Source organism: Candoia aspera, chromosome 13 (genome assembly GCF_035149785.1).
Source record: "Candoia aspera isolate rCanAsp1 chromosome 13, rCanAsp1.hap2, whole genome shotgun sequence".
NCBI classification, from domain to species: Eukaryota; Metazoa; Chordata; class Lepidosauria; order Squamata; family Boidae; genus Candoia; species Candoia aspera.
In genome coordinates, this window is record NC_086165.1 from 17,170,051 (window position 1) to 17,195,386 (window position 25,336).

Genomic DNA, 25,336 nt, shown 5'->3' on the forward strand with positions numbered 1-25,336 from the left:
ACCCCACACAGATGCCCCTGCTTTTTCTGCTAGTTAAAAAAAAACTTATGAGTTTCTTTTCCTTCATTTGGAGAAAAAAATTAAAAAACTGATCAAGTTCTTGTTTTTTTAATTGTTATGATTTTAATTGGCTACCGTTCTATCTGTACTGGCAATTCCGGTGAGTGTTCGGAAGAGCAGTAGAGGGAAGGCTTAAATACGAAAATAAGGACTAGAATCTTGTCTGGGTTTTTTTTTTGGAAGTTTTGGCAAATCCAGCATGCCTCATTAACATGTAAATTAAGTTGCCCCACAATGCAACTCTGAGGAAGCTGTTTGTTGCCATTCCCACTTCCTTTTCTCTTTCTCCTCCTTCTCCACCCAGGGAGAGGCAGCATGGATGCTGCTCTTTTCATCAGGGCCATGTGCTTGGGCCTTGATGAGGGATTCTGCCCCTTTCTTCCACACACCTCTTGGCAGCTGTAGGGCTGAGAGTTTAGGGCAAAACTAAGTAATTAGAAAGGAAAGAACAACAAAGGAACTTCATCTTTTCCACCAAGATGGATGTAGCAGAAGCAACAAAGAATAAAGTCAGTAAGATTCCTTTTCCTTATCTTAACCTAATGTGTCTAAGCGTGTGATTCTTTATGCTTGGGAGGGCTGAATGTGTAAGAGCCATAACCTGTGTTTCTCTGGCATGCTCACTGAAGCTATCAAAGATAATTTTCTTTTTCTGTACCAGCTTCTGCTCCATTTCAGTGGTTCTAGCAGGCTGCTGAATTGGCTTCATTTTTAAGGACACCTTTTCTGCTGGCACTAAAATATGATCATCCTTTGTACTCCGACTCATCGGGCAACATTTCATGCTGCTGTACTTACTGTCTGGGAGGGTGAAACACTCCACCACATTTCCAAACGGACTGTCCATTCCAACCCCGTTGGACTGCACGGCAAACTCATATCTTGTGAACGGTTTCAGCCCGCTGATAAGAACATCCTCCTTGGAGCTACAGAGGAAGAAGAAAAATCCCCACAAGAGGAGGAAAAGATGGTGACAGAAGCAGGTGCCCTTCAAAGACTGGCAAGTTTTGGGCAGCCTTTGAATGGCAGAATTTGCAGGTTTAATAATTTCACTGGGCATCACTTCCTCTTTAAGTTTCTTTTGTGTTTAGCTCAGTCTGTGAGTTGTACCTGTTGCATAATGTTCATCTGTTACTTTGACTGTAAAGAGGTTAAGACGATGACACATCATGGACCTTTTAACTGAAGAGGCTCCTTATTTTACATCCCACAAAATCCTGGGCTGCACCTATCCACCATTTTCTTTTTTAAGAATGTCTCTGCAGCCAATGCGGGGCCTTTACTCTGGAATAGACCAGCTTCTGATTTGACTTTTATTTTATGAAAAGGATTTAAAACAGATTAAAGTCTGGTGGGCCAGAGAATCTGATAGTGACCCAAAGAAATTTCTGTGGGTTGATCAAGGGTATCCAGAATGTCTAGCCAGGATTGTACAAAACAAAAAGGAAAAAGTCCTGAATATACAAAAACAGCTCAGAAAGCTTAATATATATAAGAAAGCATAAATGCTCCTCACCAGGTGATCTGAATTGTCCTAGTAAGAAAGAAGGCATCTTTTCCTTCTTTCAGACTGCTTGGTAAGAGCAACCCTCACATTAGTTCTGCTTGCAACTGTCCACCAAACAAGAGTGACATCACGTGCCCCATGACTTCATTTGCGCAATGTCATTGTGATGCTTGTGACATCACTTACTCTCCTGTGGATGCTCCTACCTCGTGTAATATGTTACAAGAGAGGTGTTCTTCAACCCCCAGGGGCTGAATCGGACTGTGTAGTTGACAATCTTCACAGTGGTGAAGTTGGGTTTCTTCCACCGCAGCCAAATTGATGTGGAACTATTGGAATCAACATGGATGTCCCCAGGAGGTGGTGGGGGACCTTTCTGCACCGGAAGGTCTGAGAAGGTAACCATGGAAAAGAAGAAGAAAGAATACACCCGGGCCTATGGATACATGTGGAAGGACCAGCATCAGAATAGTGAGAGCCATTGCTTAGACCAGCCTTTCTCAACCTTTTGACCCTGGAGGAACCCTTGAAAGATTTTTCAGGCCTCGGGGAACTCCTGCACTGTCAGGCTCAAATACAGGCCAGGAGTCACAAAACTATTCTATTCATTTCATGGGTAGGCCTCTATATAGGCATGAACAGTGTTCTTAAGCTGAAAATAAAGAACAAAACTTACCTCTTCAATGTGAAGTTGCCCGAATTTCAAATAATTTTTTAAATAAATCATGATCTCCAAGGGAACCCCTAGTGACCTCTCCCGGAACCCTAGGGTACCACGGAACCCTGGCTGAGAAACCCTGGCTTGGACAGCTAAGTTTCCTGTCATGGGGCTCTACATGCCAAGTGCTGTCTTCCATGATTTGTCCCCTTTTGGAGTTCAGAGAAATGACATTGTGGGAACTCTCACAAAACAGTCCCGAGAATGGGCTTCCCCATTTACAAAATGGTGGCCACGCTGGACACTGCCAACCATAAAGTACTTACTGTCCAGATGCCCAAGTGTGGCTAAAAGAAAGCTATTCCAAGACCTAAATACAAGGCAAAGGTGGTGTTCAACTTCCAAAGCAGAAGTCAACCAGTTTTACACCCACCGTTTTCTGAACCAATATTATTTTCAGGTAGAACAGAACCACTCTTGAAAAGAAATATGGCTTAGAATCCAGCAAAGGGGCAACCACCAAAATGTCCAACCCTGAAGATCTTTCAGTTTTCTTCTTTTATTTCTACCTATTGCTAAATCCATGGGCAGCATGGTCCTTGAGAAATGGGATCCCTTTTTGGAGGGGAGGTAGGCCTTCTGTTTTTTATATTTGTATGGTTCTGCCTACCTCAAGATTTAACCAAATCTATTTCTCTTTCCTTCATGACCCTCTTTAGTTCCAGGATCATTAGTTAACTGGGTTCATCATTAAGGGAAATTATTTTATCACTGACTTTAGAAGAACCAACTACTACATGCTTTAAACATCTTAAAATCAAGCAAATTTTCATCACCCAAATAATTTGACACCGCTTTTTGAATGGGTTAAGTTTATTTTTGAGGCAATTGCAAATGTGTTTTTTGAATTCAGGAGTTAAAGAAAAACTTGGAATAAGAACTTACAGTTAAAAACCATAAAACTGGGTGCAGGAATGAAGCCAGAGCACCAGGAGTTAAACCACAATTGTTCAAGTAAATTAAATGATGGAACTCCAAATCTGCAGAAAGAAAATCCTGCATCTTGCATGGACAATGATTCACAAAATACTCTTTTATTTCCTTCTGCCACATTTGGGGAGGAACTGAAGCCCTATCTAATGGCTACTAGCCATGATGGCTGTCTGTGATCCCCAAGGACCACAGGGCACTGTGTCTTTGTCATCCACTTGTAGACTTCCCAGATTCAACAGATAAAAGCATCTGGCCAACCTTCTTGGGTTCAGAAGGCAAGCAGTGGAGATCTGGTTACCCTTGGGTGGGAGACCACAAGGAAATCCAAGAGGTGGAAACTAGATTAGGAAGTTGAAAAAATGTCCTGGAAAAAGCAGTGGCAATGCAATTTGCATATTATCAGAAAAAGAGATATGGATGTCTCTATGATGACACCTGCAGATGAGCTCCTGGACATTTTATTCTTTATTTCATTGTGAACTTCCCCAAAGTTGGCTGCTATGCAACGTTTGGATGTAACTGGACTTTTGGCCATACTCTGCAGAATCTCCTTTTTTTCCTTTATCTCTAAGCATTGTTAATCGTACATGATCTGAGAATCTCTGAAGTTTCAGCCACCCATATCCCATTTGGTCCTAAGACTAAACCTTCCAGACCAGAGATTTTCATACAAATGTGAAATCTCACGTCAATATACCCTTAGGCAGTTTTTATTGTGTAGCTTGGTTGAATGATTGTAGTCTGGACACGTTGTGGTTCTGTAGGGCAGCGTTTCTCAACCTTAGCAACTTTAAGATATGTGGACTTCACCTTCCAGAATTCCCCAGCCAGCCATGCACATATCTTAAAGTTGCTAAGGTTGAGAAACGCTGCTGTAGAAGAAGATCGAGATGGCCTTGAAGGAGGATTCCATTATGTAAACATCAGCTTAGCCCGGATAGACAGGAAGGGGTGAGAAAGTAACTCAAGACTGCCTGCCTTGATTCTGTTTAGTATATGACAGAAGAGAGATTCGCTGGCAGGCTTTCAAGTTTCTGTTATTATACCCAATAGCAATAAAGTATAGTTCCAGCCCTTGTGGAGTCTTTTTCCTGACCTGGTCTACCTCAAAGGGCCGAGAGGTACCTACCGGCTGCTGTTACAGGTGCCCGCTCTGTCCTGCCTTTCCACACGGCTGCATAGCCATCTTCATGCTTGTTGAAAGCCACCAGCTTGACTTCATAAAGTTGCCCAGGGACTAGACAGAGTAAAACAGAGATGCAATTAGCGAACAAAAGGCAAAGAGGCAAGTTTGTTTGTTTATTATTCAAATTTCTATCACCGCCCATCTCCCCACAAAAGGGGGACTCTGGGCAGTTGTGCCAGAAAAATTTAGTTTAGCGGAACTAAGGCATCTGTTAAAAAAAAAAAAGCTTGTCATTTCAGCAGGGAGAATATGGAGTTCTTTTTCATCACTAAATATATAACCCATCCTTTCTTTAAGGCCTGTGTTCCCCACTTGGTACACCTGGCAATGCAAATGTGGCCAGATGCACATCCCTTGCGGCTTGCCAGGCTCCCTATCTCCAAATTTAAGTTATATACATATGCATATACATATACATATACTGGAAGAGCCAATGTGGTGTAGTGGTTAAGGCACGAGGCTAGAAACCAGGAGACTGTGAGTTCTAGTCCCATCTGAGGCACAAAGCCAGCTGGGTGACCTTGGGCCAGTCACTTTCAGCCACAGGAAGAAGGCGATGGTGGCAGACCACTTCCAAAAATCTTGCCAAGAAAACTGCAGGAGTCAACACTAATTTGAAGGCACCAAAAGAACCCCCAAACCCTTAGATACCTAATTTATCTAAGGTTCCAACATAAAATATACAGGAAGCCAATGAAGTTCTTATGAATACAGTTGAACTATTTTTAATCAACATTTTGCTAAAATATTGTTTCTTACTATAAAAACATCATTACACTGGTTTCTCCCAGCCCTAGGAAGGAGGCAATGGCAAACCACTTCTGAAAAACCTTGCTAAGAAAACTGCAGGGACTGGTCCAGGCAGTCTCTGAGAACTGGACATAACTGAATGGAAAAATATATATACGTATACATATATTATATATGAACCCTCTGAAATTCACAGAGACCCCAAATGTAGGAAATGAAAAGATTGGGTGACTGCAATTTTCAAACTTTTGCTTGAAAGTTTGTCACATGCCCAGGAAAAAAAAAAGGACAAAAGGAAGATGGGATAATCGAAAGCATCTTGGCAGACTAAGGAGGTGGCAGGCAACAACTTCGTCAACTTGTTTTCCAGGAAAGATATGCTTCGTAACTAGCCACATCCTCCTTGGCGCCATGTTGTGAGGGTGCTAGTGACATGTTCTAAATTTCCAAACAAGCCCATTTCTCCCCAAATTTGGAAACCCCTGTTTGAAGGCCATAAAGACATTGGGAATCCTACCTGCTCTAAGGAAGTCAGGCTTCTGCTGAACATAACCAGTTTGTTTAAACTTACGTTCTATTTCTGACTGCAGAGAGCTGAAGACAATTATCAATAAAGCAGAAAGGCGTCTGCTTTGTCCTCTTTTTGGTCCTATCTCCTAGTATGTAGAGGAACCCTGCTTTCGTACATGGAATTGATAGGTTGGGCAGGATTGAGAGAATGGTGACAAAGATGATACAGAGACTTGAGGATGTGCTGCGAAATGACAAGCTGAGGGAACTTGAGATGTTCAATCTGGAGAAAACAAGACTGAGGGGAGACATGATAGTCCTGCTCAGATACGTAAAGAGAAGCTACAGCGAAGATGGTGGAGGGCTATTTTTCATGGCCCCAAAAACTAGGACCAGAAACAATGACTATAAGTTGCAGTTACCTAGATTTAATTTAAATAGAAGGAAAAATTCCCTGCCTGTCAGATCTGAACAACAATGGAACAGATTACCCATACAGGTTGTGGGTTCTCCATCTCTGGAGGCTTTTAAGAAAATGCTAGACAGCCACCTCTCATAGATAATTCATTTCCTGCACATGGCAGAGAGTTAGGCTAGATCAGGGTTCCTCAACCTTGGCAACTCTAAGCTGTGCGGACTTCAACTCCCAGAATTCCCTAGCCAGTGCTGGCTGGGGAATTCTGGGAGTTGAAGTCCACACAGCTTAGAGTTGCCAAGGTTGAGGAACTCTGGGCTAGATGATCCTTGGGGCCTCTCGCAACTCTACAATTCTATGATTTTATGAGTTTCCATTTAGGGTTTTTAACTATCCCCTTAGATCAGAGTTGGGAACCTGTGGTGGATGTCGGAGATGCCGCTGGTTCTCAGGAAGGAGGGAGCACATTCCGAGAAGGTGGAAGAGATAAGAGGAGGCACAGTCCAGGAGGCAATGGTGAGAAAACTAAGAGGTTCAGAATAAGCCCGTCCTAGAGCTCTCCCAGGTTATTTCCCTGAGGTTAGTTAGAGTAGCTTTAGTCTGGCAAGATTCTGTCTATACAGTGTTAGCAAATAAAGACCTGAAGTTTGAATGGACTGATTCTTCGTCGTTCTTGGGCTGGGCCTGACAGAACCTGCCCTCTCCCCCGCAAGATACTCTTAGATAGCACCTTCCATCATTCTTGGCTATTGGCAATCTTGGACTTCAAATGCCATCTGGAAGGGCAGCATTCCCCATGACTGCCTCAAGAAGGCCTATGTTCCTCCAGGAGTTTGTCAAATTCAGCATTCTCCAACAGGGGTTGGACTTCTCTTCCTATCGGTCATGCTGGCTGGAAATTGAGAAAGTGCAACACATCTGAAGACCACTGGACTGGGGAAAGGTGGCTTAATTTGGTTTCCCAAAACTATCCTAGTTGGTGCACAGTGACCTAAATTTTGGTGGTTACAAATTCCCTAATCAGCCAAGTCATAGAAACAGAGAAATGTAGAGTTGGAAGGGGCCAGAAGGATCACCTCTGCCAAGTGCAGGAAAACCAAGTCAACCTATTCTTGAGAGGTGGCTGTCCCGTCTCTTGCTAATTAATGAACGGGAATTGCAACTTCAAAAGTAAAAAGATCACTTGTGACATATTAAAAGCAAGAATGCAGAGCAATGGCCAGCACCGAACAGGTGCCTGAAATCCACCAGCGAAATGCAGATGTGGGTGGAGTTTTTGTTGCTCTTCTTGAAACTCAATGAGAAGCAATTTGGTGTTCCCTAATTATGGTCAATGGTACAAAAGGCCACTCCCCGCTCTCTTCCAAATGCGGAAAACCCAAAGTAGGTCATTGAAACGGCTTGACTGCCTGTTGCCAATACAGAAATGGGGCAAGCTTTCTTCTTTTTCTTTCTTAATCCAATTAAATAATTGCATGAGGCTGCTGCATCACTGTAGGCTGCCCAAGGCAACCCCCGTCCCCATTCAAAAGGCCTCTGGGAAGGGGGGATCCGGCAACGGCCAACTCAGAGCGCCCAGTTCTGCACAGCCAGCCAAAAGGGCCATTTCTCACTTTGCCTGCCTCTTTTCTTCTCTCCCTGTTTTTGCCTCCTTGTCAGAAGATATTCTTTGAAACCTGTCCCGTCCCTCCCACCCGCCCTTTTTGCAGATCTGCTTATTCAGAACTGCTGGAACGGCTCAGAGTTTACAAATAGAAAGAAAATAGGGCAATTCTCTCTTGGAGCACCCAAACGCTTGTTCTCAAATGGTCCCCCCTCCACCTCGCCCCATCAGCTTCCCTGATAAAACCCTGCTAATTAAGGATGTGTCTATTCACTGCCTGTTGTAAAAGAGCGCCAGCTCCATTTACTTCTACAATGCAGCCTGCAAACGCCCCCTTTTAGCCATGCCAATGGTATCACTCTTGCTTTGACTATATTGCAGAGGGTGGGGGGGAGGGAGGGCTGGCTTCCAGATTGCCTTCCCCACCAGAAAAAGCACAAGATGGGGAAGAAGGATCAAAAGGTTCATCCACATTTACATCCGGAAGAGAAATCACATTTAAACAACCTTCTTTGCTGGCTCTCCAGAGCAAGGGAGGGTTTTGTCTGCTCTAAAATAATGCTGGCTGCAGCATGAAGAGAAGAACAAAGGCAGAAACAGGTGGGTGGCTGGTCGGGGGGAGTAGGTCCAGAATTGGCCGGAGGGTTATCAAAAGGGTAGATCCTAAGTTTTCCCCACATGCAGAGCCATCCACAGGGTAAGAGCAAGTGACCAAATGTGTGCCATGACATCATGATGAAAACCCCGCCCCTTTGAACCTGCATGTGACCTCACAAGTTCTGAAGGGCGGAGGTTGATTATTACATCACCATGCATACCTCATCATTTTGGCAATCAATCAATCAATCAATCAATGTTTTGTTGTTTGAGGTTTTACACCAAATTTTGGTCTATAACCAAAAGTATAGTATAGTTTATTATTGATTAGCCATTAGGCCATATCAAAATACAGAATACAAAACAGAACATCAATAAGATCATATATAAAAATAGAATAAAAAACAATTTAGATAAGAAAATAAAAATGCAAATCATATTTCTGAATCACTCCTACAGTTTACCCCAGTCAGGCTCACGTATGCTGATCTCAGCTGAACTGTTTAATCAAATAAGGTAAAGGTAAAGGTTTCCCTTGACATTAAGTCCAGTCGTGTCCGACTCTAGGGGGCAGTGCTCATCTCCGTTTCAAAGCCGAAGAGCCGGCGTTTGTCCGTAGACACTTCCCTAGTCACGTGGCCAGCATGACTACACGGAACGCCGTTACCTGCCCGCCGAAGCGGTACCTATTAATCTACTCACATTTGCATGTTTTCGAACTGCTAGGTCGGCAGGAACTGGGACTAGTAACGGGAGCTCACCCCGTCACGTGGATTTGAACCGCCGACCTTCCGATCGGCAAGCTCAGCAGCTCAGCGGTTTAACCCGCAGTGCCACCGCGTCTATTATATGTAATTTTTGAATTCTGACCACACGTGAAATATTTAATACTTACATTTAATATAAGGATCCCAGTAGGGGGATCCTTATATTATGTGCAGTCCTAGATACTGATCTCTCTTTCTTATACAATTGCCATTCAAATAATGTGTGTGTGATGTCTTCTGTCTCTGGAGCTCCACAAATACAAGTACATTCATTATATGGGACTTGGTTAAATCACACTTTAAGATGTGTGGACTCCCAGAATATTGGCTGGCTGGGGAATTCTGGGAGTGGAAGTCCAGACATCTTAAAGTTGCCAAGGTTGAGAAACACTGCCCTGAGTAGTGCACAATCCTAGAAAGTTTACCTAATCGTGTTAGTTCATGTTGCTTCACTTTCTTCTTCAGTTTTATGGGTCCGACATCCCAAAGACCATTCCCTGTGCCTTCTGAAGGGTTCTCCATGCTTGACTCCGCGGTAGCTATTTCTCGGTAATACAGTTTGTAGCCTGAAATCTGGCCATAGTCGGCTGGAGGCTGCCAACTCACCAAGAGGGAGTCCATTTTGGCCTGGACCATTAACTCAGTTGGGGCAAAGGGAACTAGAAAAAAGGAGAACAAAGGCGTGAAACATCTGGTGGAGGTGCCCCACTTACCAGATGAGCCTCCGGTTGATCTGCATCTCCACACCCTTTCCCATCCTTCTTGAATTTGCTCTCTATCTATAGATCAGTCCAAACTTCAGTAGTGCTGTTTCTAAAGATTGTTCTGCTTTAAACCCACTTCTGTTTGTGAGGGAAGAAAGTGACTCAAAACGGAGCAATGTAAATTGGGGGAAAGAGATGAGAAGGTTACCTTCCATAGCTGATTGGTGGCTCTATTTCTCTCTCTTTTTTTTTAAAAAAAGAGACTTCCGTATGAGGAATTATTGCTACTGTACATCCTTATTCTTCTAAGATTACCTGATCACACAATATTGCCTCATTAACTGACTAATGATCACTGGGTCAACATGGTGCGGTCAGATAATCATGAAAAGAGCAGCAGTATACCACTCCAAATATGCACAAGTACTAAATCCATTTATTTAAAAAAAAGAAAAAAGAATAGACCTACCAGGGGCATCCACAAGGGCCATCAAGGATGTCAAAATGGCAGGTATGACTGGTGACTGGGTTGCACGTGATGCACATTAAAAAGGGGTGGACATGCCCACCATTTTGACATGGATGATGGCCTCTGTGGATGCCCCTGGAACCCACCAGCCATGTAAGCTGATTTTCTCCTTCCCCTTGCTCAAATTCTTATCAACATTTGATTTCTCCTTGCCTCTTCTACCAAGATGATTATTTTCAGAAACAGAGTCATGGATTTAGCCCAGCCTTCATTCAAATTGCCACAGCTTCCTTCCAAGCCTGCAAAGAACTTGAGAGCCAAGAGCATCTCTTACTTCTGTTTACGCTGCTGGGTCAGAGTTGGAAGGATCTGAGGTTAAAGAAGAGGCCACCCACCATGGGTCTGGTTGTCCCGATCTGGAGTGCGGTGTTGAGTCCATTCTGAGGGAGCTCCGTAACCCATACTAGTGCTGGCTGCAATCCGAACTCGGTAGACTTTATTTGGCTGTAATCCATAAAGCATCAGTTGGGTCTCATTTCCACTGAGCTCAGTTGAAGAAATCAGGTCTGCTAAGGGGGAAAAGAGCCCAAGCATTCTTTATGTGCAAGAAATGGATTCTGATTTTCACTGTACCAAATACCTTGAGGCCTTTTTTAAACTCCTGCTTCATTCATCGGATCCACCCTACATATCTCAAGGTGATGGATAAATTTCTCCCTAAAATACAACCTAAATAAAGAAGCTTCAGGTAAAGCATACAGGTTAGGACGCCTAAAATTTGACATCCCAACACTCTAGAAGCCACCCAATCAAGAGTCTCTGTGGGGTAGGGTCAAGAAAGTCAAGATGGCAGCCACGATGGTGCTACTGAAGTCACACACCTAATAAATGGGCAGAGTTTCATCACACCCTTGTGGTGGCCACCTTGACTTTTTTGATCATGTCTTGTGGACACCAGTGAGAGACGATTGTTCTAGAGCAGTGTTTCTTACACTTTTCTTCTTCCAGGACCCCTTCCCACTTTTAAAAAGTATGGAGGACCCCATACATTTGTTTGTATGGATTATACTGATCAATATTTACTGCATTAAAAATGAAAATGGACCCATTTGCTGCCACTATCGCTTCTCATGATTGTTTGATGGGATTTTAATATTGTATTATTTTTCAACATACTGTAGATAGGCTGGCAAATACTTTTGATTTTGCAGACCCCTGAGAGGATCTTGAGGGATTCATCTGAGGGGTCCTTGGATCACACATTGAGAAACAGTGTTCTAGAGTGTCAGTATCCAACCATCCCATGCGATAGGGCCCTTGAACCTTCTCTTCCTCACCTTCCTTGAGAGGAGCATAATCAATTTTGTACTTGACGATCCTTCCATTGCTCAGTTCTGAAGGGAGAGGCAGCCATGCCACCTTGATGTCCGTTGGTGTTGCACTGGAAAGGGAAAGCTGAGGGGCCCCGCCTGGAACTGGAAGCAAGCAGTAAGAGAGATCATGCCACCTTGAATGGGCAATCAGAGGCACAGCTCCTCTGCTCAAGAAGATGGCATTTCAACCTGGAGGGCTGTATCCACCCAGGGATATGTTCCCCAATTAGTCTAACTTCTCTGGGAGTTTAAAAACTTCTGGATAGTCTTCCTTCTCTGAGGTTTCTGAGTAATCTCTCCTTTTGGGAGAGATGGGCGGTGACATAAATTTGATGAATGAATGAATGAATGAATGAATGAATTTTGCTCAGTTTGGTTGCTAAGCCCCAGAAGTCAGATCAGCACCACCTGAGTTCCTTTAAGCCAGTGTTTCTCAACCTTGTCAACTTTAAGAAGTGTGCCTGGGGAATTCTGGGAGTTGAAGTCCACACATCTTAAAGCTGACAAGGTTGAGGAACACTGCTCTACACATTCAAGAGATGAAACTGGCCTTCAAGGAGAACAAGGAGCTGAGTTCTAGAATTCTAACCAATTGGTACTATTTTCCTGATTTCTGATTATCTGCATGTAAAGATATGTAATAATTACAGGAATTACGTATCCCACATAGATACTCATACATGCATGCACGCATAGGCAACTAACCAATACATCTCATATCAAGGAGTTCCAGGTGTTAATTATGAACAGTTCTATCAACTGTCCCTTTGTTTCCGGTTTTCCTTTTAACTTGTTGAACCTCCATCCATCGGTTCTTAGACATTTCTTGGGCTCACAAAAACAATCTGCAAACTATGTTCATCTCATTTAGTTAGAGGGGCCACCCATTCAATTCATAATATGCCTGGGTTCACATGACACGCTAAGCCCTAAAAAATGGTTTAACAAGCAATAGCCAAAATAGTAGATCATGTTAATGTAATTGATTTACTTAGTATGTTGAACCACAAACCACCCAATCCCATTTCAGCCTAGTTGAGCATCTTGGGCAAAGCCACCACATCATGACCGGGCAAACCCTGGGTTCTTTACACCTCCAGTTTCAGGTGGCCCTTGGGCAGATCATCTCAGTTCCTATTCTACGAACCATCCTCCAGGGTCTGCACGTTTATGGATGAGGAGGTCCGGCTAGCTCCAAGCTGGGAGTAGGCCACCACATAGAAGATATAGTTGGTGTTCGGCTCCAGGTCTTTCACCGGAAACTCAGTTGTGTCGTTATTCACTGCAAACTGGTATTCCACATTGTCAGCGCCTAAAGAAGGTACACAACGCTGTCAGACAGAAAAAGAAGAAGAAAGTTTTGTCCTTTCTTCAAACTAGCTGCTTGTGAGATGCTCACAAAAGGCCCTGCACAACTTTCATCCTAGGTTTTTTTTTGGGGGGGAGGGTCAAAAATGTCACGATGGTGGCTGCAACTGTGCATTTGAAGCCCCATCACTTTGTGAATGTGCATCACACATGAAAAAAGCAGCTGGGCTTTAATCTTGACTATCTAACACCCTCCCTTGACTTTTTAAATCCCATTCCCTCTGCAAAGGTCTCTATTAATGTGTTGATAAAGCCTTTTAAAGTTCTCCTGCTTAGAGATGTCTCCATGCAAGGAATGGAGCAGGACTTCAATCTCCATTTCTGATGAAGAGTGGAGAATCAAGAGCCGAGAAATACTGTAGCACTAATTCATCTCTGCAGCTTAAGTTATTAAAAGGGCAGGGTGACAATTGAAGATTAAAGTAACACTTTCACTTCTGCCCTCTCTGATGACTCAAACTGTGATAAACATTTCCAGTTATCCAGAAGATGCAAAAATCAGGCCCTACTCATACAAGGAAATAGATTCAGCAAAACGAGGAAGAACAACCTTCTGTAGTTGGACTCTACTTCCAATGAAATTTTAATAAGGGCTAACATATCCTACTGTTTTCACCAAGAGCTTAATTCAACTAATTCAATCTGGATCCAACCCTCATTTTGCTGTGCTTTAATGATCAACCAAAGTATGAATTATGAGACTGATTAAAAGGTGCTCAGAGTCAAGTAATTTGCATCGATAGTGTCAGAAACCTTCAACAAGACTATCGCTGAACAATTAATACATATGGGTCTTTTGTGTATTTGTATGTGTGTGTGTGTTGTAAATTAATCATGCGTTCCAAGCCATTAATCAATCAATCGTGTTTCTCTATACAACCATATTGAATACAACTATTATGACTAAATAAAAGGCATCATTTGCATCTTAGCAAGACGTTATGAACAACATAGAGCAGTCCAGCTGTTGCTACTGCCCACTCACCCCCCTGATCTTCCAGAACACCCAATCACATCACCAAGATGTTGGCATTATTGACAACTCTTCCCGACTGCCCCCCAGATGAAAATGGGTACAAGGGTCCTCTCTTAAGCAAACTACTTTCCTTCTCACTTTTAATCACACTCCCACAAATCCCTCAAATGGTCTGAAACTTGTCAGCTCTGTCCCTTACAAGCTGCTCCTTCTTGGTTTCAAGTTATGCGCTATTTTTGTAAATAAGTGTATTAAAAGCTATTCACACCCACACACCCCTACACACTAACTAGGGTCACCTTTTGAATCAATCAATTCAAGTAACCATTCAACTAAGTGTTTGAAGTCCTGATCTTCTGTGTTTAAACATTTACATTTTTCAGCCTGCATTAATGACTTTAAGGCTGCATTTCTTAAGCATCCCCACTAGCAAAGAAGCTTAGCGAAATAACGTGGAATTCATAAATACGCATAAAACTTCACCATTCAGAAAAGAGAAGGTGACTGAAATTTAACAATAATCCTGAAGGTGTATCAACCTACACCAAAATGCAGTCCAATGTTCTGTTTCCTCAGTTGCCAACCAAGCATGGGAAGTCCCCAAAGTGGTCAACTGGTTTGAGAAGCTCACTCTGATCCTGGACGTAATATTTGTTCACCATGTCCTACAAGGTTATTACACAAATGTAATGCTCCCCCATTTTCTTATGTTAGGATTAGCCTGAAGAACACGCCTTCAGAATACAAGAAACGCACCCAAGGCTTTTTGGTAATGAAGAGAGAATCCAATAATCTGCTCGCTGTTGAACTCTGGTCGTTCCCAGGATACCAAGACAGTGGTGCTGGAGAGAGAACTAGCCGATACCCTTTTCGGAGCACTGGGCAGACCTTCCCGCACAATCACCTCTAGCCTGGCCGTAGCACAGGCCATGCCAAGGTGGCTTTCAGCCACGCACTGGTAATAGCCCGCATCATCCAGGCCAATCTGGTTGATCACTAGGGTACCACTGCCCTGAATCTTCACTCGTCCTTTGGACAGAAGCGGCCTCCCATTCCTTGTCCAGTGAATGATGGGCAGCGGCTCTCCTTCTGCTTTGCAGACAAACCTGGCGGTGCTGGCCCGGTTGCGAGAAATGGTTTCCGGTGCCTGGGAGATGGTAGGGCGAGCTAAGGGATTGAAGAAGAACTGAATGAGCACAGTGGTTGATGGCAAAGTCTTCTCTTTTTCAGAGCAGAGAGATTGTAAACTCTACAAGGTGCACCAGACTCGAACACCAAAGTCATGAATACTAATCCTATAACCCTTTTATTGTTTGGTTACAGTAACAGAATCTTGGCAGCTCTGAATGCGGCTCCCCCCTCGTCTCTATCCTAAAGAGAACTAGGGAGGGTCAAGTCTGAGACGTTTTCTCAAATTCCATTCCTGCTTTGGACTCAGATTTCTCTTATCGGACTGTTGTCTTGGCTGCGGCTCTTCCTCTTCTTCCTCAAGGTTATTCTCACAGCCCATGACAGAGATGGAAGGGTTTTACTTTCTTTTCTTTTCTCTCTTTCTAATGCACATGGACACATGTGTTATTTTTCCTTCTAAAGCACTCTTTTGTTTGACATTCTTTATCATTACAATGTCAATATAACTGACACCAGATATTGCTTAACTGTTCTAAGGGGCTGCCTTACTCTTAAATATTGACATATTTTAAATGAGCTACGCTTGACTTAATGTAATTTGATATATTTATGGCTGTTCTATTTATGTTGAGGCAGACTATTTGGGGAAGATGACGTACATAAAGAAGTTGGCTCTAAGTTATAATCTGGTTTGTTTGGTTTGAGCTTAGCATAGAGATCCACCACCTGGGGATGGGTCAGGCATCACAGAATAAAAATATAAATGAAAAGGGGCAGAAATGCCAGACGACTTCCAAATTTCACATGGTTTTTAGCAATCTTCTTCCCTGAATGCCACGTATGAATGCTGAACTTTGGAGAATTTAGTATGGTTCCATGAAATCTCCTACAATAATTTATGTAAGAAACTCATTCCAAATCCCAGAAATTATTTGGGGAATTCCCTGAACACAGTCTGAGCGGTATCAAAGGTACCTTGGCACTCAAAAGTACCACTTGCTAATTCCTACTTGAACATGAGGACCGAAACCAGCCACTGTAGTTATGAAACCATGGCTTACGATTTACAGTAACACCCTACAGGAACCAAGTACACTTCAGCAAATCCTAGTTAAAATTAGAGCTTAACACAAATGCATAAAGTCAAGTTCTTGACTGCCATTCCCCAGCCCAATGTTGATAAGACAGCAGGATCTTTCCTCTGACACAAGAAGAAAAAGACAGTCTAAAGCCACTTCTCTTTGCTCCATCCTGAAAGGTCTAGCAATTGGGAGCTGAAGTCAGCAAAAGAACAATCTGCTGCGCAGGACTGTTTGCAACCATCCTATCATTCTTCTGAAGACAGGCAAAAATAACAAAGGGGGCTTCGTGGCTGCAGAGTAGTGTTATGCTCTGTGTTCTCACCAAGGACTTGGAGCTCAGCTGCAGCTGTTACAAACTGTCTGGTTTGAGGTTTGTTGGCGCGGCACACATAGACTCCTCCATGATGAAGCTGAACAGAAAGGATCACGAGATTGGTCCGTCCTAACACAATCACATCCGTAGAAATAGGATTCCCATCTTTAAAGGAAAAGCAAAGCATCAGATCCTCATGTGGGGTAGCAATGTCCCCCAAACCTGAACACACTCAGCTTTGGCATGGAGATCTCTGTCTGGATCATGTCTGTGTTTCAACTATTTTAGCATGACATAAATCTTCTCCACCAATTTTAGTTTCTATAAAGGTGGGCAGCCAACTTTGTGCATTACTATCTTCTACTGGTGGGTAGCAAGCCCAATGTAAGACTCCACAAGTATCTCCCCCAATTTGCTAGGGTACACATTGACACGGCTGGATCTAGCAGAGATCAGTGGAAGAGGCTCAAGTACTCAAAGTAGTGTATTAAAAGACAGAGCTTTAAAATCAACATTGCCCTTTCTATAGCAATGGTTGGCAAACTACTATTCATATCTATGACTTACCAACCTACCTATCTAAACCTTATTGCATTGCAAGCATTACTGTCAAAATCCCACAAGATTTTAGATCAGGATGCCAAATCTTGTAAAATGTTAACCAATAAAACACTATTGTTGGTATTATTGTCATCCATGCCATGCTGATTTGGCACCTATATACACTGCCTACCCCTGTTCTATCCAGCAAAATGTGAGGTTTCATTGCTGGATTATTTGCCAGATGGTACTCCAACCTGCAACTTTCGGCCTGGTCTCCTGCGTGTCTCTTGATCTGGGCCATATGCTCCTTTAACAGAGAAAGGACAGATTTCTATAAAACAGAGACGTGTTCTGCCTCTTCTTCCATGCTCAGACCCTGAAAGTGGCTTCCATGAACTTTATCAAAGCCCCTAACCCTAAAGATAACCAAGGAGATATTTCGTCAGAGTGCTAACACATGCGTCAGATTTCCCACCAGACCTGAACAAAAGATCAGCCTTCACACCCTGACCTTTCAAACTGGGGAATCATTCCAGATCAGCCCTGACTAATTTAGATCAAAAGGCATCCAGGAACTAGAATTCTGTATCTTGTACAGATCAAACAGGATAAACCAATTGTGTGCTTTTGTTTTAACATTAACTGGCAAGCTTGACTTTGTGGCCACATTCCAGTTACTACAAACTTAGTTTCTGTATATTCAATTACAGATTATAGAGTTTCTTAGAATGCAGCTTCTTTTTTAAAAAACAACAACCAGATTTTAAGACAAAAAGATCTTGGAATGGCCTCTTGGCATCAGAAGCAGAATTAACTTCATTTACCCGCCCGTATCCAAGAGATGAATGGTGTGGGATTAGCTGATGCTACACACTCCAGTACAACTGTTTCTCCGACCACCACCGTGGCATTCTCCGGTGCGGTGACAATGACCACATCACCCATCCTTGGTTGTTGGTGACCTAGGGCAACAAAATTCAGATTTACTTTTTAACCTCCACCCCCCAAACAAATATTTCAAGCAGAATGATTTCACAAAACCATAATGGGGAAAAAAAAACACGTTTTCCAGGTCCAGTGTTCAAGGTCTGCATGAGAATGAAGGTCTTAGATATTGACTACCATTCTTACGAAATCTGTGCCATGTACCATCTCAAGAGCTTCCTTCCACTGTGAAAGAGTCTTCTGGTTTTCAACTTTAGTCCCAGGATGCTCAAGCAACTCTCCAAGTGGTGTTTTTAAACTGACTTTATTGTTGGGGGATCTACTGCAGGAAGATGACCTTGAGCAGATCTCAGCTCTAAAGGACAATCATGAAATAAAATTGAGTATCTACCCTGAAAATCCTACAAAAGTTGCGAAGAAAATGTACAGGATAAACAGCTTGGGACCGAGATATCTTGCAGACTATGTCCTCCTATCACCTATTGTAAGGAATTGCCAGTCTTTTTTAGGCCCCATTCCATTATTTTGCCCAATGGCTCAGGCATCCCCTGGGAAGGGAGGGAGGGAGGGAGGGAGGAAGGAGATAGTGTAAAACAAAGGGAGAGAAAAAGTAAGAGAGAGAGAGGAAGGAGGGAGGGGAAAGAAGGAAGGAAGGAAATTGAGAGATGGTGTAAAAGGGGGAGAGGGAGGGAGGGAGGAAATTGAGAGATGGTGTCAAAGAGGGATAGAGAAAGTAAGAGAGAGGGAGGGAGGGAGGGAGATCTGAAATCTTGTGAAATCACTACATCTCCCAAAATCTTCACAAAGCTGGAATTTCACAGAATTGGCCATGCTTGTAGGATTTCAGCCATGGTGAACTTTTAAATTCAATCTGGGCCGTTTGTGGCTGCTACAAATACCCCTGTCCTCAGATGCTGTGTTCCCATCCTTGGCCTTCTCTACCCAACAGCTTTTCTCCAAAGTCTGACCCTGAAACCAGCTCTGCCTACTCACAGCAGATACCCTTAACACTGAGCTACAGTTTCTTTCCTTTCCTGCTCTCTCCTGCCCTTAATGTAAAATATTCACCTTTGGGGTCTTTTGCCTCAACCTTACACAGTCAGGACAATCTATTAAAGGTCACAGAGACTTTGGTGTCTACAAAGCCTTGCAGCTCCGTTAAAAAAAACCCAGTTAGGATTCATTTCTGTCCCTTTTGACCAACTGAGCCATTTTTTACCCGACTGCATTGATTTAAACCTGCATTCCCAACTTTAATGCTGCCATCCTTTTTGAGTCGAAGAAAATGCAAGGATCCTCACCAAGCCGACAGAAACAACCACTTGCTCTTAAAAGAGGAGCAACTCTAAACGAATTATTGGCTGGATTCCTTACTGCACCAACACTCCAAACCCACAATTGTTTGGGGAGTAAACAAATGCACATTCAATTCTCAGTCCCCCCAATTAAACTTGCTCCCCACCGACCAATTTTCCACTGCTTAAGCTCCTAATTAAATAGATTCATGCTTGCCAAACCCTTTTGAGATAAAGGAAGATGGTTCATACACAAATCTGTGCTTAATGTCTCTCGCCATAGCAGGCTGTCCTCGGGCCTGTCGTTCTTTCAGGGGTGTCCACATGGGATCAAAAAAGTCAAAACGACACCTACAACCATGTGATTGAAGCCCTGCCCATATTGCCTTTCTTGAAAGACTGTCAAAACCAGCAGCATTTGCAGAACATTTACATATCAAGTCAACTGTGAACTCCCTTGCTCTCTATACTCTCTACGCAACCAGGGAAGAAAAATCACAGATGGATCTTTTTCCCTCTCTTCTCCTGAACAGCTGCTCAGAGCCTGAATCCATCCTCAAGGGAGGTGGTTCGCTGGTGGGGGGATCTCAACACAATTTCAAGCTCCTGCTCAGGAAAAGGGTGAGAAAGTTCACAGCCAAGTGCCAAGGCTGCTTAGTTGTTTCGTGTCTCTGTCTCTTGAGCTGCTAAAAACAGGAACCCAAGGATGATCCACCTCCTTTTCAGCATCCTTGACCCCACTTGGGGTTGCTGGAAACCATCCTGAATACTGTGGAACCTCAAACTAGGGCTGGAGAACTGGAAGTGGTCCTTCCATGAAGAGCTGGGTCAAAGAGAGAATGCCTTCTTCTGTATCAGGAGGAGTCTGGAAACACTTTTTCCAACTCACAATTTTTATTTTTAAATAAAATCTGAGAGTCTTTGGGCTCAATCTCCCCCCAGTCCCCACCAACACCAACTGGAATTGACCATGGAGAAAGGTGAACTGCCACAACACTGTGCCCACTGATCCTAGTCTCTAGTTGTTCCAGAAGGATTCCTTAATTGATTGCATTGAAAGCCACCAAAAGATCAAGTAGAGCTATGACGGTAGCACCACCCCAGTCTTCAGCCTCCACAAGAAGTCCTCAACAAGTGTAATCAATGCTGTCTCATACTATGACCCAGACTGAAGAGAGACCAGATAATTTGTTTCCTCCAAGGCTCCCTGAAGCAGTAGAGCCACCTTCTCAACAACCATCACTAGAGAGAGGAGGTTGGAGACTGGATGAAAATTGTCCAGGACTGTTGGGTCCAGCAATGTTCTCTTGAGGAAGAGGTGCACCACCACCTCCCTCAGAGATTCCATCCTGTGAGGTCCTGTAAAGACCTCTGAAAGGCCCTGAAAGCAACAGATCAGCCTCTAAATGGAGGTCAGGATGCCAGCCGCCTAACACACACCACAGATGCGCTAGGAAATTGGCAGAGCTGATACCATAGATTTGCAGCTCCTTCCCAGCAGGGACATGTGTTCCTTGAGAATTTGGGAGTTAATATGTGGCTATTGGAGATGATGTTCAGAGATTGCGGTTGGCAGAATGCCACTGAAACTGACAGATGTAATTGCTTGCTGTGGTCGTGCCCCACAGAAACATGTTTCCTTTGTCAAATATTTGTACAAAATCAGAGTGTCAAAATAGAGCCAGCAGCATAGCAAAGTTGCCTTCTTTTTTCTCCAGGAAAAAGCACAAGGGGCAGGATGAAAGCAGAGGTAGGCATATTTTGATGCCATATTGTGGGCGCTTTGACAAAATGACCGCCATGGGGATGCCTCAACGGTGGGCGACCATTTGCCAGGAGGCCAAGTGGTGAAGCTCTTCCTTGTTCCTCCCTTTAAGCAATTGAGGGAAGATGGGCACACAGCCTGCCTTGCAGGCTCTCACCATTTTAATTTCCCAGGAACACTTCTGGGGCTTCTGGAGGGGCAAAACCCTCCAGAAGTAAAGTCAGTGTGAGATGTGACTTTCTTATTTAATGTTTCTCTAAAAAAGTTGAAAGCGAAAAAGTTGAAAAGTGAAATTAAATTCATACTGGAATGGATCCACAAGGACAGCAAGAAAGATATCTGCAAGCCACATGGGCGCCTGTGGAATCAGGTTGCCTATTCATGGATTAAAGCAGTGTTTCTCAACCTTGGCAGCCTGAAGATGTGTGGACTTCAACTCTGTTGACTGGAGAATTCTGGGAGTTGAAGTTCACACATCTTAAAGTTGCTGAGATTGAGAAACACTGTATTAGAATACAGGTAGTCCTCGACTTACGACCACAAATGGGACCAGAACCTGAGTTGCTAACCAATGCAGTCATTAAGTGAGGTATCACGTGACCGCACCCAATTTTACAACCTTTCTTTGCCCATGGTCATGGCCACCATCTTGACTTCTATGACTATACCCAGGATGCCCTGTGTTCAGCCCATACACGTGAACCTGATACATGCAGACAAGAACATGCAGTAATGTTTTTTCAGCCAAATTAAAATTACCCCTTCTCCTTGGAATGAAAATGTTGAACATTATAAATTATGTGTACACTCACTGGATTAAACAAAAAGATTTTTTAAAAAGAATCTGTACCAAAATAATGCATGTTTTATTCTACTTAAAATATTTACACACCACATTTCCACCAAATTCTTCAAGTGGCACTTGAAAAATGGAATTTGGGGGCCTGATCAGATTTTGCAAATTAAATATGTCTGTGTAATTTCTCTTGCCTTAATTCATTCCTAATATTGATTTTTAGTAAATGACTCTTCTGATAATGGAAGGGTGTTTAGTGGGATGTATGAAGGAAAATGCCTTCAGCTGAAACCCACCAAGGTCACCCCAAACTAAAGGTCTGAAAATGTTGACCTCAGTTTTTCAAGAGGGCAGAAATAAGAGGATGGACCAACTTGCAAACTGAAGAAGCCTACTTTTGCTCATTGTGTCAGCTTCTGGAATGTCTACAGGCATAGCTGACATATTTCCAAGCAAATCTTCAAAGACACAATGACTCTAAACTTGAGGACAAAAGTCAGAGAATGTGACCAGAGGTTTCATTGGTCATCTCTACCTTGAGGTCCAGGTGGGGAACATAATTGACCAGGGAAGGCTGAGAGAATGAAGATAGATGCTTTTGAACTGGGATGTTGGAGGAAAATTCTGAGTGCCTTGGACTGCAAGAAGATCAAACCAGTCCATACTCCAGAAATAAAGCCAGACTGCTCACTTGAGGGAATGATATTAAAGGCAAAACTGAAATACTTTGGCCACATAATGAGAAGACAGGACACCCTGGCAAAGATGCTGATGCTGATGCTGGGGAGAGTGGAGGGCAAAAGGAAGAGGGGCTGACCAAGGGCAAGGTGGATGGATGATATTCTAGAGGTGACGGACTCGTCCCTGGGGGAGCTGGGGGTGTTGACGACCGACAGGAAGCTCTGAAGTGGGCTGGTCCATGAAGTCACGAAGAGTCCGAAGCAACTAAACGAATAAACAACAACAACAACTCTACCACCAACCCCTTTCTTTCACCTGACCACAACTTCTCCATTTCTTCCCAGGATGGAGAAAAGATCTCTTTGCAAAGGCCCCGCACAGCCTCCTTCCTGTTTGGAATACAGCTCCCTGAACAACATCTGGAAATTTATATGGAGAAGTCTGCCCAGCCTTTATACATCTCTCCTTGCATAACAACCGCCCTGAATCCTCGCTACCAGCATGGGAGAAAACACCACGCCATGACCTTTTCGACCCATGGCTTTACAATAGCATTTAATCTAAGAGAAAAATGCATCAATACTACCCATCCATGGAAGCAAAACAAAGGGTTTTTTTTAGGCAACAGCTTAACCCTAACCCTTGCCCCCACCCACCAATCAGAATATAGATACCCTAGCCAAGTTTTCTTGGCCTGTGGGTTGACATGCAATTCTCAAGGTTGACCAAATGTGGATAGTTTCCAAGCTGCTTCCAGCACAGATGCACAGCCACGAGACCACATCATTCCCTAAAAGCTTCAAAGCACCAGAGATCCCTCCCAGAGGTTGCCCCCAAATTGTAATTTTTAGTGTGCCATTAAAGATAAAGCTTCCTTCAAGTTGTACCAAGTCCTAGAAACTTCATGGACCTGTTTATATAATTCCTGGCAGCAACATGCAACTTTTCCCCCAACTTCTCGGTCCACCCACTGTCTCTCCCAACCAAGGATAAACAAACCCTGCTGAGTATTTTTCTCAAGTTCAGGTCCTGTCAGCTGGAGGATGTCTCTATCTTTTCAATAAGTTGGGTATCATTTTGAGCAATCACAGGAGCTGTAGTTAACTAATGGATGAATTGTATTAATCCAATGGGGTTTTTACCCTTACCCAACCTACTCCCTTGCCCTAGTCTCATTTATTTTTGGAAGAACTCCCCATGGCTCGAAAGAATTATTGCCTGCTGTCTAGGAAAATGTGTAGTGGCCTGGAAATCCTGCCCTACAGCATCAAGCAGCAGGACAAACTTCACTAATTGGAAATCAGGATTCCTAACACAGCTCAAACACCTTCAACCCAAGACTGAAGACTGAAACCTTCAGCAGCTACTTGAACCTTTCCTCCAGTGGCTGTCCCATTTTGAATGACGACGTTTGCTTGTGTCACACTTGCAAAATAAACTCGTTTTGTTAGAGGCCCACAGAACTCAGCACGTGATCAGTTTATAGAGACATCATCATTATTTATACATTCTTGGGACAACACATTTCAGGGTAGAGTCCAGCATTCGTCCTTGTTTCCATCTATCATTTATCTTTTTTCTACTTCTTCTGTAGATAATTTTTGTACTTTAAAAAAAACATACAAATGAAGTGAAATAGGACCTCTTCTCATTCATTCTTTCTCACCATTTTACTGTGTTATCTCAAGGAACGGTCAAAAGAGAGTTGTGGCAAAGCCCAATTAAAATCTCTTCCAATCAAGCTTTCTGAGCTTTCTCTTAATTCCAAGGAGGCTGCTCAAATCTGGCACTGCCCTTTCTTCTCCCTCTGTTATGCCAGCTCCTGGAGAGAAGACACTGGCAAAAATTGGGGTTTGGGGGTTTCTGCCATTGTTAGAGCAAGTGGAGAATAGATAGGATGATGCCTGTAAGAGGTTCTCTGATTGGCCTGCACATCCATGTTTGAGAGAACCTTGCCAAATCTCTGCAGTTTCGTTTGTGTGAGAAACACAGGAAGAGTGCTTTTGCAGAAACGGGCTTCCATCGGCTGCCCCCAGCCACCCCTGATGGCTTTGGAAATAAGGCAGCAAGCAAGAGGCTCAGCCACCTGCTGGAGATGTCAAGATGTCAACCGTTTTCCAGGTCCCAGACTAAAAAAAGGAGAGACAGACAGACATGAAAAGCAGCCAAACCAAGCATTCATCATGCCCAGATGTGTCTTCTCATCCATATTCTGTCTGCTTTTGCACGGAGCACTGGGGCTGGGGGATAAAATATGAGAACCACATTTTCCTCAGAGGGCTTGGTGGCAGTTTAAAACTGAAGTTTTGAATCAATACTTTAGGAAACAAAAAACATGGCTCTCCATCATTTTCTTGGCACCTATTTATACCAATGGATTAAAAAAAAATTCTCTACCAATGTTCAGCCTAAGCATTGTTCCCAGACCTAAATCTTCCTGTTGGAAAATCTGTTCTTTTCCAACATGGGTGTCGGTGAGGCAAAAGGAGGCAGATAACCTTATGAATACCCCAACATTATCATGCAAGTGATTAAAATGAAATAATCTGCAAGAGGAAATCATGATGCACATCTTCCAAGACAGGTTTCTCTCCTCCAGTGGGAGGAGATGGGTGGTGACAAATTCGATAAATAATAAATAAATAAATAAATAAATAAAATATATTATGACCTAATTTGAATTGTTCAGCTTTACTCCAGCATGTTGTGAGAATCTTGCACTTGTGGTTTGTAAATCATGGTTTATGGCTTAGTATGACATGTGAACACCATCAACAGTGGTTTATTCCACAAATCATGATTAAACAAATCATGGCTTAGCTGCACATGTGAACACAGTTCAGCAAATG

General features: G+C 43.2%; 1 protein-coding gene across 1 annotated transcript in view; it reads right to left on the bottom strand.

Moving 5' to 3' along the window:
* IGDCC4 (immunoglobulin superfamily DCC subclass member 4) overlaps positions 1-25,336 on the bottom strand; it is an 86,305-nt gene that overhangs the window by 19,515 nt on the left and 41,454 nt on the right. The window contains exons 6-15 of the mRNA XM_063313841.1: positions 17,830-17,967; positions 16,472-16,627; positions 14,693-15,103; positions 12,740-12,904; positions 11,557-11,694; positions 10,615-10,785; positions 9,472-9,705; positions 4,348-4,455; positions 1,774-1,957; positions 859-986 (exon numbers count right to left, since the gene is read on the bottom strand). Coding sequence (XP_063169911.1) covers positions 859-986; positions 1,774-1,957; positions 4,348-4,455; positions 9,472-9,705; positions 10,615-10,785; positions 11,557-11,694; positions 12,740-12,904; positions 14,693-15,103; positions 16,472-16,627; positions 17,830-17,967 — 1,833 coding nt within the window. The remainder of the gene's footprint in view (positions 1-858; positions 987-1,773; positions 1,958-4,347; positions 4,456-9,471; positions 9,706-10,614; positions 10,786-11,556; positions 11,695-12,739; positions 12,905-14,692; positions 15,104-16,471; positions 16,628-17,829; positions 17,968-25,336) is intronic.